Source organism: Camarhynchus parvulus, chromosome 20 (genome assembly GCF_901933205.1).
Source record: "Camarhynchus parvulus chromosome 20, STF_HiC, whole genome shotgun sequence".
Classification (NCBI taxonomy): domain Eukaryota; kingdom Metazoa; phylum Chordata; class Aves; order Passeriformes; family Thraupidae; genus Camarhynchus; species Camarhynchus parvulus.
The window spans coordinates 9,305,333-9,323,273 of record NC_044590.1 but is presented as its reverse complement, the minus strand read 5'-3'; the positions used below and the strand labels follow the sequence as shown (position 1 = coordinate 9,323,273).

The 17,941-nt window shown below is 42.4% G+C and overlaps 1 protein-coding gene across 1 annotated transcript in view; it reads left to right on the top strand.

Annotated features, from left to right (window-relative positions):
* Positions 1 to 17,941, top strand: part of TOP1 (DNA topoisomerase I) — a 65,924-nt gene that overhangs the window by 23,643 nt on the left and 24,340 nt on the right. The window contains exons 3-5 of the mRNA XM_030962986.1: positions 5,352 to 5,454; positions 15,091 to 15,217; positions 15,755 to 15,813. Coding sequence (XP_030818846.1) covers positions 5,352 to 5,454; positions 15,091 to 15,217; positions 15,755 to 15,813 — 289 coding nt within the window. The remainder of the gene's footprint in view (positions 1 to 5,351; positions 5,455 to 15,090; positions 15,218 to 15,754; positions 15,814 to 17,941) is intronic.

Genomic DNA, 17,941 nt, shown 5'->3' with positions numbered 1-17,941 from the left:
AGAGTTACCTCACTTTCAGCTGCATAATTTAGCAGTGGAACTGGAGAAGTCTTTTTTTAAGACTCTCTTCTTTCCAGAGAGGCTGAAAAGACCCTGCTGATTTCATCTCTGCCAAACCAGAGGGTTTCTTGCTCATGCTTCAAGTTGAGTACAAGAGGGAGCCCTGTTCTCATACACAGCAGTGATCCTGAAAGCCTTGAGAGCTCATTTGCTTCTCCTGTAACACACAACTAACACTGAGGAATTGGATTTAACTCAGGGCAGAAATTTCAGCCACTCATCTGAAGCAGAAGTGTTACTGGAATGACAAGAGGTTAAAAATGTTGCTAACAAGATGGATTTTTCATGCTGTGTCCTCAGATTTTGGGCACAGATTGTGATTCCAAGAATCCAGACAGCTTAAATCACCTTTCTGGACATCACTGTAGAGAAGTATTGAGATGATGCATAAACTCAAGCATACTCAGCATTACAAGTATTTCCAGCAAGAGGAAAATAAACTGGGATGTTTCTGGAACCAGAAGGAAAATACAAAAAGTCCTTGTCCACAGAATCTAGTAAGACATTTTAAAGAACAAAGAAACTACTCTGTAAGCAGAGTAATGAGCTATTCAAATTGTGCTCACAAAAGCTTAGAAGAAGGTGAACAGAAAGACAGCAAATCTGAAAGGCTAATATTTATCTGGAAAAGCTACTGTTGACCAGAAATTGAGGTTACCAGGTGTTAATTTGCTGGCTACCTCACTTAATTGGGGAAAAATTAGAAGGAACCAGATTGTGCTCAGACCTGTTTTTCAGTTCTTAAAAAAACATAAATTCTAGTGCAAAATGATGGAAGGGAAATTAAAGTGGGGGGTGGGAGTGGGATAAAATGGCATCTGTAGCATCCTGTATCATGTGCCAACACTATTCTCTTGACAGCTGTACTGATTGGGCATACAAGAGTTTAAACCCTTCTCTGATTTCAGTATTTTATTAGTAAAGTTGCTGTCAAAACTGCAATATTAATCTAGGAAGTAGCCTTACTTCCCTTGATTGTGACATGTAAGTAGTATTTTGGAAGGTGTATAGGGACAGGTGTTTAGAAGTGTTTTTGTGGCAAATGAATTTGGCTTGTGAATTAAAACATCACAGTCCCACATAATTGTTTTGTCACCAGACTAATTAAGCCAAGGGTTGTGCTTGTTGTGAAAGGGGACCGCTCACCTCTGCCATCTGTTGGGACTCTTCCTCTCCAGGTGACAACTGCCTGGAAGAGGCTTTCTTTGCCTTCCTCCCTGTTCTTGCCATGCTGCAGTTGGAGATGCCTGACCTTTTACAGCTCTGTTCCTGGATAAAGAGTAAAACTTCCCTGTTGCAGGCAGACATATATACAAGTATTGCAAATAAGGTTATGACTCAGCCTTTCCCCGGGGACTCGGCGCTGGAGCGACGGCGGAGCAGGGAACAACACAGAGCCACAGACCAAAAGTGCTTAGAGTTTCCCATCCTTAAACCAACGTCCTTGTAATCTAACAGAGTTAAAAGATGAATCAACCCTGCAAAAATGCAGAGCTGCTCGTGATTTGTTGGAGGTACAGGGGAATGGCAGGAATAGTACAGGGACTGCGGTAATCTTTTGGAGACATACCAGGCTCAGCATTAACAGACAGAGATCCAGTGCCAGAGACATCAAGCTTTCTAGAACAGAAGAGATGCCAAAAGCTCTGTTTGGGTTAGAGGATACTGAAGGGAAAGCCTCAGGGGTAATGGATGCTTGCCCAGTGAGCATAACCCCTGTCCCTGCTGTAACCTTGTGCTGAAGAGAGACTTTGCATTTTCAGAAATATTTAAATGTCACATAAGCTTTTGGGGGTTTAAACTTTGCTCACAGTAGATGGTGGATTTTGCTAATGGTCTTGGAGAAGGAATAGTATTTATCTCCTTGTTTAGTGTTAGAGGGATCAGACATACTTACTGGAAGACATAGAAGGCAGGAAACAAATCTGCATGTGTGATAATGTCAGACCTCTTTCCGTAGCTGATGTGAGGCTGGACTTAGTCAACTACTAATCAGCTGCAAGCTGGGAGAGAGCTACTGGAGGCTGGAAGATTCTTCTAGGAATCAATATGCTAAATATATCAAGGAAGATACATTACAGACAGGAACACTTCCCGTTGATTGCCTGTGTGCTGATGAGGCTTGGAGGGAGGTGGCCCCGTTCCCAGCTCAGTCATCTGTTGCCTGTGTAGTTCAGTCAGAGGTGATGCTGCCCTGGTTCCTGGCAAGTGGGTTCACAAATGAGAGTGAAATGGCTTAAATTTGTTTTGTGTCAGCCATCAAATAACCATTGGCATGGACCCCTAGATAAAGCCAGTCTGGAACAAAGCATTTTTGTGTAGAATGCCAAAAAAAAAGGAATCCTGTGCTTTTTTAATTACCCAGTCTCCTGAACTTCATCCAGCTCCACCCTCAACAAAAAAAGAAAGACCAAGAGCTTTAATGCCTTCTGAGGACATACATACGTCAGTTCAAGACAATTTAATAAACTCTTTTGAAGTCTTCATTCTTAACCTACCTCATTGCATCGTGTCAGAAAGCAGCACCATGGAGTTTGAATACTAGGCAAATATTCCAGAATAATTTAATCCTTAGGTGATATGCCTGGGAGGTAGATCTCCATGGAAGTACTACATTTAAGGTGTTTGTCATTGTGAGAGACACCAGGCAGTTCTGCCTTGCCATCTTTGTGCTTTTGGTTTGAGACCATGCACAGGACCCCTTGTTCCCCAGCCACTGGGGCCTTGGGACCAGAATAGCTCCATGGAAGACCTTCCTGTTAGCAGTCCCTTGGTAGACAGCAAAGGAAAGCTGTCTGGCAACAAATCCTAGCAAGCAGAGCTAGTTTAACTGGTCAAGCTCTTTTTTTTTTTTTTCCCTGCAGTACCAGGCTTTAATTGTCTCAAAATACCAAATCATTGTAAGCAGAGCCTAGGGTTGAGGAAACAGATACCCAACTCCAGCAGTTCTAGGGTATATCCCTGGAACTGCTTTCCAAAAGTAAATAATCATTTCAGCTGTAAAGCACAAGTCAGCTGCAAGGAAATCAGGTGATCAAGGTAAACTGTTCTGCTATCTGATTTTCTTGGTGACAAGTCATCGTGTGGCTGTGAGTTCTAAAGAGAATAGCACTGAGCACAGTCACACACGTTTTCCATTGATTGGTTGATAGGAAAAATTGATTGTGTGTGTGCGCTATACGGTGACTGTACATAGCTCTGTGTACAGCATCACGCTGGTTTCTCTCGCAATTTACCTATTCATCAAGTGTAAATAGCTGCTGTTTGCTGCAGCCAGGGCTGTGGGAATCAGTGAGTAAACCCTCTGTGGAATAAACCCCAGGCAGTTTGCAAACAGCCAGAGCTTCCAGCTCCTGGCTGAACTGAGGAATCACAAGTGTGAAACGCACTGCGAAAACATTTTTGCCAGTGAAATGTGTGTTGTCCTGGTGGGAAGAAGGGCTCAGAGAAATTGCTTCTCTGCAGTTCAGAGCGTGTGGGTGTCTGGTCCCCACACAGTTTGCTAGAGATGCCTGCAGACTCTGCCTGCTGGGAAAGAGATTTTGCTCTTTAGGTACTCGAAAACTCTTGGTGCTTTATGCTGTAACACCAAATGATCCACATAACCTGCCACGTGTATATCAAAATATGGAAAACTTGAGCTCTGCAACTTAAACGTGTGCACTGTGTACACCAGAGCACCAGGAAACATTGCTGAGTTCAGGGGGTTGGAGGAAATGTGCAGAGGGCAAGTTGGAGGATTGAATGTCAGTATTCCTGTGTTGGTCTGTGTTGACTTTCTGCAAAAGGTGTCCAAAAGCAAACACTGAAATTACAGAAAGCAATAGGTTAAAATCGTGTTATGTGAGTATGTTTCTTCTAAATCCATTTGGATGTTTTGAGGTTTTAAGAGCTGGTGTCAATTAAGGAGAAAAATGAATTTGTGGCGAAAGACTTGGAGTCAGGAGGATGAGGCTTGTTCCTGGCTCTGCAGTGCATTTCCCATGTGACTGTGAAAGTCACAAAATCCTTTTGTTGCAGTTTCCTATTCTTAGTGCAGGGATAGGAGTCTTTTTAGAGGCATGTTACCATTTCTACAATTAACAAAGCATTAATAACTTACATCCAAGATTTCTGGTGCAAATTCTAGCTCTGGTATCTGAAAAACAATTGCCAAAGTCAGCACAGATTTTAGGTTTCTTGAAGAGCCTGTTTAATTTTGGTTACTTTGAGTAGCATGTTCAAAACAAAACCTGGGGGGAGTCTTTGGGTATTGCATATATCCCTCTCATTATACTGATCTTCACTGTAAATGGCCTTTTGAGGTGCTAGTTCAGCCTCATGTCCTTTTTAATATACTTGTAAAAAAATGCTTGTAAATGCGTTTATTTGCAATTCAACTGTGTTGCTCTTTTTTCTCTGCTGAATTCATTTCCTTGGTGCTTTAAAGGACTTCATTGTACAGCACAGTTGTCACTGAGGACGGGAAGTGTCACTCAGAGTAGAAGCTGATAGCAATAAAATTACTGTGTTCCTGTAGATTCACTTGAGTGCCAACTCCCATTTCTGACCTGTCACATAATTGGGACCCGCCCTGACCTGTGTAGGTGGGTGACCACCAACACAGCTCGTTACAGCTGTCAGGTTGCATTTTCTTGGTGGGGCTGTTACCGGAGGGAGGTAAATGTGTCCTGCAGTAGAGAAGCAGGAGGAGAGAATTCTTGCTCCTTTTCACCCTTTCTTTTCATTTTCTGCCATTACTCCCTATTTTCCTTGCTTTCTGCCTGTCATTTTATATACTGTTGGGGATAAGAATAAAATGGTTTTCATTCACAGCAGGGAGAAGGGAAGGATGCTTTGTCAAGATTAAATACTTGTGGAAGTAGAAGTATTAAATTTTGGGATTCAGCAGGCCTGACACCTCAGCTTTGTGCTTTGTTCCTATATCCTTTCTGTGTATTCAGCATGAATACTTGGAGGCAAAGGAGCCGGGCTGCCCATCTGCCAAATAAGGTTGAACTTGCTATATCAAGAGGTACCTAGTTAATGGAAGGGTTTCATTTCTTCAGGGTCTATAAAGCATTTAAAGGTCGTTGAACTAAAGACCATGTAAATGCAGCTGTTGCCAAGATGAATTAACTTGTGCTGCAGAAACAATGAATCCATTGAGGACCTCTGAAACCGAGATTTTTGTTACAAATTTGGAATCACAGAAACACTAGGATGCGGTGGGGAAAAATGCAGAGGTTCACGAGGGAGGTGTGGAGTTTTCTCCCAGTTTAATTTCTTTTGTTTTGCCTCTCTGCTTACAGATTCTCACAAACACAAAGATAAACACAAAGACCGAGAACACCGGCACAAAGAGCACAAGAAGGACAAGGAAAAAGACCGGGAAAAGTCCAAGCACAGTAATAGGTGAGGAAAAAGTGGATGAAGTCTTCATAGGCTAAAACACCATTGAATGTGCAGTCTTACAAGAACTACTCTGATAATAAATGAATATGGAATTGCTACATTTTGAGTGTGGTTTTACAAGTGTAGGTGCTTTAAGCCTGATTTTTGTCATTGCCTGCATTTCCATGTGGGTGGCTGAAGCTGTGTATCTTGCAAATGTGAGCTGATACTAATGTATAAAAGATTATTGTAGGTTAGAGTTGTTAAAGGTGTAGAACACTACCTCAGCCTCCCTTTCATGCAGATTGGTGGGTTTTGTTCATAATCTTTTGTGTGTGGTTCCAGTTGTTTGTCAGAAATAGGGAGTTCTCTTCATGCTGGTATAAACCCCCACTGCTTCAGCATAGTGAGACCCTCATGTGGCTACTAAGCCTTCTCCTAATTAGAAGTTGCCTGGAAAGATGGTTCCCCAGAATGATGGTGGTGTCCTTGCCTGCCACCACAGTGGCTGAATATCCCAGCTGTCTGAGGCAGCACTGGGAAACTGCTGGGTTAGATGGATCCCAAAGGATTGTGTGCTGTTTTGTTCAATGTGACTTATACACTACATTCCCACTGGATGGGGAAGGTGTTTGATGCCAGTCACTTGCCAGGTTACCCACATTGATGTGATGGCCTGTAGCTCTTGAGCTGCTGAATTCCTTGGTCCAGTTGCTCCCTAGCCTGGGCTGTGAGCTGCAGGAACCAAGATGAGGAGGTCTGTGTGATGATTTGGTGTGGTGGAGCACAGGGCAAGTAGGTCACAGCTAGGATGTTACTCAGGGAAATTTTCCTTGTTGTAAGTCCTGACACACAAGTGTCATGGAGCCTAAATCGTCACTACAACTTGGACAAATGAGTCCCTGGAAGGAAAGTTTCTGGTGTGACACTTGATGAATGACAGATAGTGTTTATGCTGTGGGCAAGTGAGTGTACTAAGTAATTGCTGTGCAAATGTGATAGCAGTGTCCGAAAAGGAACAAAAAAGTTTGTGTTAACAATGATTTCTATTAAAAAGAAGCATGAAAAGGAGGGAGTCTGTGCAGAGAAGTAGGTCTGTTTTATTGGGCATACACTTGATTTGAATTTTCTGTGATCTTATGAGAAGTTACACAAGCCTACTGTTCCATAATGTGTCTTTGATGGGGAAAAACCCCCTAGGCCAAATAACTTGCATTTGCTGGCTCTCACAACAAGGATGAAATGCTTTGGTCATGTTCTTTGCCTTTGTTCACACATCTATATTGCTTTGATTTCTAGTTTTCATTTTCCTGATCATCATGCACCCTAAAACTGACTGCCTCACGTTTCCAAATGTTCATTGCTTTGCTTGAAAATCCATTCTCCTGAAATCTTAGCAGAGCACATTCTTTTGTAAGGAGTAATGTAAGCGCTGTCTTTAAATTCCCAAATTCATTAAAGCTTTGACTTCATTTGTGTAGGAGTTGGAAATGGTCAGCATGTTTTTAACTGGAAAAACTAATTATGGCTCATAACTTGTAGCTGACTTTGCAAACAATAAATACCAAAGCAGTGGAAAGAAGGTAGAATGGCTGTGATGTTTTGAGGTGTAGCTCAGGAGGTGACATGTAATCATGCCTTATCTTGAAGTACTTCCTTCCTCCCTACCATGTTGTCTTGAAATCCCTCTGGGAAAGGTATCATGTTTTCTAGGCACTGTGCCTAATGCTCCCAGTTGTTTTCATGTCTCTGTTAAGTGCTTGTGTGTCCTGTGAGCACAGTATCTGCTGCATCCTGGGGTCCCAAAACAAGGTCCCTGTCTGTGGGTGGCATGACTGAGTGCATGCACGTGCAGGAGGTTTGTTCAAGACATTTTTGGGGAGAGATTACACAATAATGCTTTGCCCCTCAGGTTCCTTCACAAGGGAAGGCTTCACTCTCCCAGACTGAGTGCACACTGCCTTTCTAAGCTGCCACCTTAAAAATTAATGTATTATAGTGCTGAATCTTGAGATTTAGTTTTGGAGGTGGTTCTCTGGGAAGTTAACATGCCTGTGATCCTGTTGGGATCACTCCTTTATGAGTGCTTCAGAATCTTCACTATCCCATTCATGCTCAGTCATGCACAGGGTACCTGGCTACTTGCTGTGTAAAAACAGCAGACTTGTAACAGAACTTCATAGAAATAATTGAAATTTAAATATTTCTTCCCTAAATGCTTTGATTCAGCTGTCACCGTTGCAATTCTGTAAATGTAAGTTGCCGTGAGAATGAGATTTTAGGTGACCATTGTTTGAAGGATAAAAAACCTGCCTGTTTGTACTGAAGTTTATTCTTTGTCAATGAGAAACAATTGAAAAAGAGCCATAAATCGAGTAGAAATTAAAGAAAAATTCTCCAGGACACAAGAACAGGGTGGGTGGGTTTCAATGGTTTTTACCTGTATGAAGAATTTTTAAAGCACTTGATAAAAGGCTGTAAATTAATCCTTTGGAAAAGTTTATCTTAGATTTATCAAATTGCATGTAAATCTTCACAAAATCCATTCTGTATTTCAGAAAAGCTGCTGTGTTACTGCAAAAGCTGTGCTGTATCTTTGGTAGCTCTCAAAAGAGGTTGAACAGTGCTTTAGCAGAAATTGAAGCCATTGTTTTCTGGGAGACTTGGATTGGTACCTCAGTGACATTTTATCTGTGGTGTGTGAAGAGCCCCTGATTGCATTCTGAGAAGCACAGTCACACTGGGCACAGTTAAGAGCAGTGTGTGGTTGTGTTTGAAGCAGATCGTTTTTGTGTCTGTCTGTAATAGTTTGACAGTTTCATTTCCTGTCCTGTACTTAAAAAAGGCTTTTAAAATAAAACCTGCATCAAGAAGACAGAACAACTCCAATGCAGGAGAATAAATGTTTCCTGTATCCAGACTTTGAAGGATCTAAACTGCCAAGATAAGTCTCTGAAATACCTAAAATAGACGATTTTGATTTCATATGACAGAAGTGTGTGGAATGGTATGTAGAACTTCTTAATTTTGGTTCTTGCTTTCTTCCTCTCCCACTCACAAGATGACACTTCTGTGTCTTAACCACTCATTTACAGCTGTAGTAAACTGAGAGAGAACATTTGTGTGCCTCAGACCTCCCCATCACCCCTCAAAGAAACAAAATGCAAAGCCCACTGAAGAACAGTCTGTATCAAGAAATAAATCCACGTCGCTATCCAACAAAATGTGGTTTTTTGCTCATTTTCTCAGCCCCGTATACTTCCTGGTCTCCAAACAAAAATCTAATACACATCCATTAAATATAAATGTCAGTGGTTATAAAAATAAAATGAAACAAATCCCATGTGGCAAATAGGTTTCTGATCTGTGGGAGTTGAGTGTTTCAGACAAGTAGACCACATAAAATAATGGAATAACAGGTCCTTTGAAGCCAAGCCTTGTTAGAGAGCGGGTTGGAAGTGTTGGCAGTAACAGGTGTGCCTGTGCCAGCTGTCCTGGGCTCTCTGCAGGGAGAGTGGGCTGCCAGGAGCCTGAGGAGGGCAGGGCTGGCTGTGACAGGGGATGGGAGCAGAGAGGCTGCTCTGCAGCGCTGAGCCCTGCTGTCAGCCTGACAAGCACCGGAGCCGCAGGAAGAAAATCTTCTGTCAGGTTGCATATTTCCTCCATTTACTAAATCTCTTGTGATCGCAGCTTGGGATGAACCAAAGCTTGGAACACAGAAGGGATTCGCAGACCTGATCTTCACTGGCATCTTCTAATTTTATGCTTTTGCTAGGAAAAACACAGATTCTGGGCATTTGCTAGCCATGAGTGAAGATATATTACAGTTCTGATTTTTTGCGCACCTCCTCTGGTTTATTATGGGATCCTGATCTGCTTTGATGGTGTGTGTTGGGGGCAGGAAGAGGCAGGGATATCTGAAGTACGGGTAAAAGCAATTAAAAAAAAATCACACCTGCTGTTTGCTAGCATGGGTGGGTTTGTTTTTCTACTCCATTTCAGTGCACAGTTCACCTTGAGCAGTTTTCTAATGTGCCACTGCCTTCCACTAGTGAAAAGTTTTTGCTTTTTATTTAGTAGTCTACTTAATTCTCACATGTCTGTGGAAAGCATGTGCTTAGCATGATCCTCATTTCAATGTGTGAATTGTTCTCATTCCTAAAATTTTTATCAGCTGTTGATTAGTCCAGCTTTTTATCTTGTTCCTCTTGCTGAAGGCTTGATCTGTTATCTGTGAAAAGACTCCTTTCACCACTGGGAAGAATGCTTTCAGGTTATTTTATTTCATTGCCAGAAACCCAGCAAAAACCTTTGGGGCTCACGTGTTTATTCCCTGTAATTCCATATGATAACCCTCTAACAACATAATATCCTGCAAGCCAGCTGAAATCCTGTCCTTCCCTGGGGTGCTGTTGCTTTGGAAGTGCTCCCTGCACAGGCAGCTCTCCCTTGGTGTGCATTAGCCTGGATGTGATCACAGCTTTCCATTAATACTGTATTGCGTCAAACGAGGCACGGGCTGTGTCACCTGTGCCCTGTCCCCATCGTGGTTTTAAGCTGCACTGAAATCACAACTCCCTGTTATTTTACGCTTCAGTTGTGCTGCAGCAGCTCCCGAGCAGGCACAGCTCCGATGGCAAGCGGCGCTGGCACTCGCTGGTAGCAGATTCCCTGTCACGAGCTAATTACAGCAGAGAGAGGAAATAAGAGACACTTTAGATAAAGCATCCTTCCCAGCTTGTGGTTTTGAAGCTGGAATGGAAAGGGCCTGGGAAGGGATTATTAACGTACATAAATGGCACCTGAAGAACGCAGTGTTAAATTACTGCGAAGCTGTTGCAGTTTGAAGGAGGAAGCTGTGATCTGCACATCTGCTGTTCTTTGGAAACACTTTCCACTTGTGACTTTCCCATGTGATCTCAGCCTGAGCAGCTGCTGCCAGGTGCCTGGGCTCCCTTCCTCTCCCTCTCCCCTCTCCTGCAGGCATGCTCATTGGGAAATATATCCATGCTTACAAGGGAAATGGCTTCTTCTGATGCATTTTCTGCTTCGTGAGCTTCAGCCTGAGCTGTCCGCAGCCTTTGGCTGTCCTTGTTTACACTAAAACTGTAAATGGAAGACAGTAAGCAAGCTGGCACAAAGGATGGAGTGCTTCAGGAGATGTGTGTACTCACCTGGCCTTTGTCTGAGCTAAGCCAGTAGTATCATGATACACCTGTAGATGATGTAATCCCTTGTTCTGCCTGTGTTAATGTGATCTCCTGCTGCACTTGGTTACCTTAAAAAAACACTTAACACTGCAGGTTTGTCAGCATTAAGCACCTTCAAGAGGCATAACTCTTGAGTTCTGTTGCAGTGATGCAACTGCAGTGGTTTTGGTGAGAAGGAAGACCTTACTTTGTCAGCAGGGCTGGGTATGAGCAATTGTTGTGATCCACTTGTCCTGTTTTCAGGCTAGCTTCCCCTGGAGCTTCCCTCTATCTTATGAGGGTTTTGCTGTCCTAATTCCGTGACTCCAAGCTGGCTTGTTGGCAGAGATGTATGTGCAGGAAAGGTAACAAAGGATTCACAGAGCTCTGAACAATGAATTCAAGATAAAATTAGCAGTGTGCATGTGATCTTGAGACCATTTTGCTTGGTTTCTTTAAAGAAAAGTGATTTTTTTCCTTCCAGTTTTGAATTGACCAGGAAGATAGTCTTCTGATCTTTAAATTGTTCCCAGTCCCTCCTAATAATAGCTTTGGGATTGTCTGAAATAGCTTTCTGATAGAAGGCTGAAACTCCATCTTCAGGGTAAGGATGGCTTCCTGTTGCCTTCTCTTTTCTTTTGAGATTAGTGTGGTGGTTAAATTGTGTTCCCTGTAGGCTCACATGTGTATCTGAGCCAAGTGAGAGACCAAAGCAGCTCAGCTTGACTGCAGTTAATATGCGAACAACTTGCTTTGCTTTGGGAGAAAAAAGAAGTTCCTTTTCTAAGGATTGTTGCTTGAGGCCTTTGTTATCAGCTCATTTCCAAGGAAGGTTTTCTGGGAGATGGAGATTCCATCCCTTCAAGAGAAGAGAGGCACAAGCCTTCCTTGATGCACATGTCAGAAGTTCTATGCTGAGCTGTGGAAGACCTGTGGTCCAGTGTCTGGAAACAGGGCTGGCAAGCAGGCTGCTACAAATAAGGGAAAGAAATTTATGCTCTCTTTTAACATTGGAGTGAAAAGTACAGGATATCAGATTTTTATCTAGGGAATTCCTCCCAGTCACCAGGAGCAGCAGCAAGCAGGACCTCAGGGCCAAGCCACCAGTGCTGATCTTTGGAAAATGAAGCTGCAGAGTGAAACTGGAGACAGAGTTTCCTTAGGTTATCTGAGCCCACATTGCTTGGCTGAGAAATTTACTGCTCATTTCAGAGCAAAGGGGAAGGATAGTCTTATGATAAAAAAATTAAATTAAGACCAGCAACTAAGACTGAGTCAGGAAGTCAGACTTCTTGATTCTGGCTCTGATGCTGAAAAATCTGAGAAACTACACTGAAAAATTGAGATTAGATTGCATGACAGCTTTTCAATGCTGGCCACTTACTGTCTTTCAAGAGGGATGTCATTTGAGCTTCTACTTGAACAAGCCTAAGTTTTTAGAGGTTTTAGCACTTTTTTTTATTCCAGTCTGTAGTCTGCATTCAGCACACACAAATATTGTCTCTGCCTCTCTAGACCAATGGGATTTTGTTTCTGTTCCAATCTTAGCTTTACTGGTCTAGTTTGTCATCCATTAGTTTGCTTTTAATCATGTTTTGTGTACATCCCAGGGCTCTTCCAGTCATGTACTGAAAGCTAGTGCTTTTGCCTGGTAGTGAGATTGAGTATGGTGCTGTGGAAAACCAAATTGTGTCTCTTTTCTGGTCTTTTGTGGGGTTTTTTTGCTATTCCAAACTCCTAAGCAACAGCCACTGCCATGAACTTTACCTCAGTGCAGTAACTCCAGTGGCAGCAGTGTGTACCATGCTTTAAAGATCCAAATTAATGTCTGAGTAAAACATGCTGTTTCAGGTAGGATTTAAATATCAAATAAGAACAAGAAAGAGTCAGAAAATAAACACAAGTAGACTTGCAAAGAACAAGAGGGGTCTGAGCCTTATGTGTATTTCTTACGAATTTGTTTTGTACATTGGAATCGTAGCATCACAGAAAGGTTTGGGTTGAAAGGGACCTTAAGGCTCATCTCATTCCATGCCCTGCCAACCTGGGACACCTTTGGTGGTCCAAGCCCTGTCCAGCCTGGTCTTGAATACAGGGATGGGGCATCCACAACTTGGATTGATATAGGAAGGTTGAATATTGAATATTGATATTGAATGTTCTTGTTATTATGAGTACTGGTTTAAATATATGCAGGTTGAGATACATCTTAAATTGTCAACCTTAAATCTTTGGCAAATGGGGTACCTGGCATACAGATAGCAGTGCAAGGTACCAAGTCAGAATTTCCAGATCTTCCTGAGTTTAAAAATTATTAGTAGTGTGTGGGGTTTTTGCTTTCAGACAGTCAGTGAATCTGATTAGAGGAAAGGAAAATTAAATAGGTGTCTTGAGCTTGGAATACTGATGAATAAACAGGGTACAGAAGCTGGGATGAGAGATCAGAGCAGGAGCAGCAGGCATGTTGTGGATTTCCAGGATCCAGTGTCAGGATGTTCCGTGTCTGTACTCGCATGGCCGGAGCACACTGTACATAACATGATCTGCTGGGTAAGAATAGTCTGCAGTTGTTGAGTCTGCTCACAGGCAACATGTGGTGCTGTGTGTCTAACTACCAGCATTTCTAGAGTGCCTGTTGCCTTTTGATGTTCAGATAGGCCTTCACTGCTTTGTATGAAGAGGTTACTAGAGAGTTAAAATGAAACTGGTGTCTCTTGCTGCTGATCTCTTAGCGTCACACAGCATGTGAATGTACTGATTTCCTTCAGAGATGGATTTTCATGCTTTAGCTGCTTGAGCTTGGATGGCTGGTGTGTGCTTATTCAATTTATTCAATGTATATTTATTGGAGAGTTATTATTCAAGCTACTCTGGGCTTGAATTATTTAGACCTTTGGCAGGTTCACATGCATTTGTCCACACTGGTGTCTGCAGTTGTAAGCTGGGTGTGGGTTGGTGTATTTGTGACTGTGATTGCCTTGCTCCTAACCACACACAGACTGTAGGAGCTGGTTAATGTGCTGCTTGCTCTCTGTAACATCAACCTTTTTGCAGTCTGTTTCTGTGATAGAAAGAAATCTCAAAAATCTGTAATTTTTAAAAATCATGCTCTTGCCCAGCATTCCCAGCTTGTTTTTCAGGGCTGTGTTCACCCAGATTGGTTTGGGCTTGCACCTGAGTGTTGAAATAACTGAAATAAGGGAAGTGCCTTTTTCTAGTAAAGCTTTGTAGTGCATTTTGTAATCCTGAGAAGCACAGTGTGTCCCAGAGAACAGCAGTGATGGGAGTCAAGCGCTGAGAAGGGAGGGTGTGAGCAGCCAGCATGAGAAAGGCAGCTTGGTTAGTGCCTATCCATGCTGATTTACACCATGCCTTTGACTTGCTAAAGCCCTGGGTGACCTCAGGGAGTCCACACAACCTTATAAGTGTGTATTGAAGGCCTGTAGAATTGCCAGGCTTGTTGCTTGGCTTCCACACCACTGCTGCTAATCCTTGTGGCCAGTTCTTGATGTTTCTATTCTGAGTCTCCTGAGTATTGCCTCACTTTTGGCTTCAAGGTTTGTCATTCCATGAGAAACCTCATTTTCATTTGAAAACAGCCACGTGTCTTTCTAGTTGATAAGAAAAACTTAAAAATGTGATACAGATTTATCCTGATGTCTCAGAAATCAGAAGTGGGTAGAAAGAGAATAATAAAGGTTGATTTTCTTCTCCTTGTATGCATTTTCTCCTGTGTTCTGACTATAGATTCTAGGTATTTAAAGTTCAATACTGCTATTCATAACACCAGAGTAGTTACAGACCAGACTTTCACTTGGAAACACCTTTGTTGGTTCTTGCCCCACACGATGGGGCTGTTCCAGCAGAGCTGGGCTGGCTGTGGCAGCATCACCAGCTCCAGCTGAGGACTGCAGCATTATTCCTGCCTTTTCTGTTTGACTTTGCATAAACACAAGGACATCACATATCCTGTTTGCTCTGGTTTTCCCATCTGTTTAGGAATAATAGAGATCAGCGCTTTTCTCTTTAAGTTCCAGAGATGAGAGCTGCTACAATGACAAACTGTTGTCTGAGCAAAAGCTGACACGGGCATTGACGGGGCTGGCGGCTCTGTTCCAGTGACCTTTTATGTGGACTAGGAAAAAGAGGAAAAGCAGAGAGCGGGAATTCATCCTAAAGTGTTGAGCTTTAAGCATAGCAGCTGTGGATTTCCTCAGCAATCCAGGCTGATGGGTTTTCTGAAGTGGAGGCTTGGCAACTGGGATTTTGTGGTATCCCTCCTGTTCTTCTTCCTCCCAAGGAGAACGGGTCATGCCTGACAGGAGACTGTGGTGGATCTTCCTGTTAAGGTGATCCCTTACTTTTTAGGGTTTGTAATCATCAAAACCTGTGACTCTTTACCACTGGCAATTGTATTAGTCAAATCTCCTTGTGTTCTCCTCTGCAAACACACTCTCTTGTCTTGCAGTGAGCACAAAGATTCCTCGGAAAAGAAACACAAAGACAAGGAGAAAACCAAACACAAAGATGGCAGCTCAGAGAAACACAAAGACAAACACAAAGATAAAGACAAGGAGAAGAGAAAGGAAGAGAAGGTGGGTGTCTCCTGTGGGAGAGACAAGAGGATGGTTCTGGCTTATAATACTGAATAGAACAAACTCAGTGGGTTAGATGTAGCTTGTACATCTGAGTTTTTATCAACTTGGAGAGAATTATCCCAATGCTAACCCAGACACTTTTTTGTGGAGTGGTAGTTATGAACTCATAAGGGCTTTATCTGCAGGTATGTGAATAGAAACAGTTTCACTGTGGAGCTATGTCCACTGGCTCCACATTTTCTCCCATTACATTTCACTTTGCCAAGCTTGGGTTCAGAGACAAGGGAGAAAAATCAGTCATCTCACATTCAGTCCATGCAAGAGCAAACTATATATTTAATTCCAATTTTCTGAGGAAATTGGAGGGCTAAAAAGTACTGAATTGACTAAGACTTGCAGAAAATGTTGCCTTTCTGTCATGTAGGTCACTAAGGACTACGGGGGACGGAGATAGTCACAGTTCCTTCTGCAAATTAATACTATGTGTTGTATGTTGGAAAATGCTAATCAGCTCCTACTTTTTATGTTTTTCAGATGAAGTCATCTTCTGGTGACATAAAAATAAAGAAGGAAAAGGAAAATGGTTTCTCCAGGTAAGAAATCAGGTCTATGATTTGGAAAAAGCTGCAGTTTGACTTTTCATAGGTGCTCAGTGTTTGAATCCTCTCACTTGGCCTTGAGAAAAAATTGGGGCACTCTTAAGCCCTTCAGAAGATATGTTCTTCTCAATTACGAGAATGGGTAGTTCTGCTTACCCAGTAACTGGAGATGGGAGCTGTGGAATACCTGGTGTCTGCCTGCTCATGCTGGATTTGTCTGAGTATTCAGGAACTGGATTCTGCTGAGGACAGACTGAACTGTGGGAGCACTGGTAGCTGGATTTGAAAGAGCCTCTGTTGTAAAATTGGAACTTGAACCCTGCAGTCTGCTGGAGACAGGACCCAGCAAAGCCAGTCCAGATTCTCTCTGTGTGTCTCTCCTGTGACTGCAGCCTGGAGCCTTTGCAGAGGAGTGACAAGTGACGTGTAAAATTAGAAGTACCTTAGGAAATGCATAGATGTCCTACTCTAGTACTAAATTCCTTCTTATAATAGAACCTCCTGGACTTGGGTGTTATATCAGTCATTGCTAAGTAGTCTTATTAAAAACCTGAAGTGAGCAGTTGATAAAGAGTACTTTTTCTTAATAGTCAATCAAGATCTCTTGTGACTTGTTTACAATCCAGCCATTGGTTATTTTTAAGGTGCTAAATCGAGTCCACTGACTTACTGAAGGTGTGTGGTATGGTAGATGCATGCATCCATATCTGTTAGTCAAGAACAGTGCTTAGTTCATGAATTCTTTCAGTTTGTGAGCCCACTTAAAAACAAAACAAACAAAGTGTTTCCAGTCTTACCACGTTCTGTGGATACAGAGAAGATGGGAGAAGGCACCTACCTGGCCCATGCCTTTTAGGTATTCTTTGTTTGTTTTGAGTTTGCCCTTTTGATATGAATTCTTCCATCTGTCTCATTTCCCTGCTCTTATTTGAAAATGCAGAGGAAGGAGTGAGGCTCGGCGCAGGGCAGAGGCGCCATCTCCAGGCCCTTTGGGGAATACTCTGGAAGTGGAAGGCAGTGACATTCAGGTGTTTCATGGTGGAGCGAGTTCATAACTCTCTCTAGCCTCTGCTGTTCAGCAGAATGGCATGATCTGCTAATCTCACCAGAGATGTTGGATGCTCTCATATCAATATAACTGAATCCTCCTTAGGTCCAAGACCATTTTTTTTGTGTGTTTGAGAAAAGACTGGAGGAGCCATTGCATTTGTGCCTTCTTCAGGGCCAAGTGCTGGCTAAGAGTAAAGTAATTATTGTCTTTTTTTTTTCCTGCTGAAATATTCTTTTACGAGTTCTGCAGAGAAAAATGTCCTCACTCAGATGGTTTTGATTTTCTTCTTTAAGACTTGGTACCATGAGCAGCATTACAGTCTTGCAAACAATGCAAGTCAAGGTTCAGCTTGGTTATACAGCTCCTTTCTTTTCACAGACTCACACTTTATTTCTTCCATTACAAAACCTTATGCAATGTTTCAGTGTTAAAATAGTTAAAATTCCTAGTGACTTTACACACTGTAGTTCTGCATTTCTGAAAGGGGGAATATATTAAGTGGGACAATTATCTTTTTTTCCATAGATGTTTTGCAACTGTCTCTGTGCTGCAGTCTTGTGTCTTAGTCAATTCCAGGCGATGCAACAGAAATGGCTTGGTAGAGCAGCTTGTTTGTATCTCCCCTGAGCTGCATCTTCCAGCACTGCAGTGTCTTTATAGCTGTGAAGGAGCAAACTGCTTGTTCTGCTTCATGGACACGTTGCCAGCTAACATGAGACTCCCTAATGTCTCCTGCTGACTGTGGTCTACAAAGCTGAATGCTGCTTATTTTAATTCCTACTTCATCTGATTGCAAAATCCCCATTTTGGCTTGGAAACTGAGTCAATTTGATATAGAAATTGTTGGTGGGACATGAATAAGGAAGCCCAAGATGGCACTAAGTGCTTCAAAATGTAATTTTGGACTCTTTGAGACATCTTTTTCTTTATGAAGATCAGTGAAATGCTTCTCTGAAATCTAGAAATAATGAGTTTGTCTAACAGAATAGTCCCTCTTGCACTCATACCCTTATTTTTTTTTAATTGCTAATGTCTTGGGACGTTATGGCTGAAAACATTGAGCCTAACTTT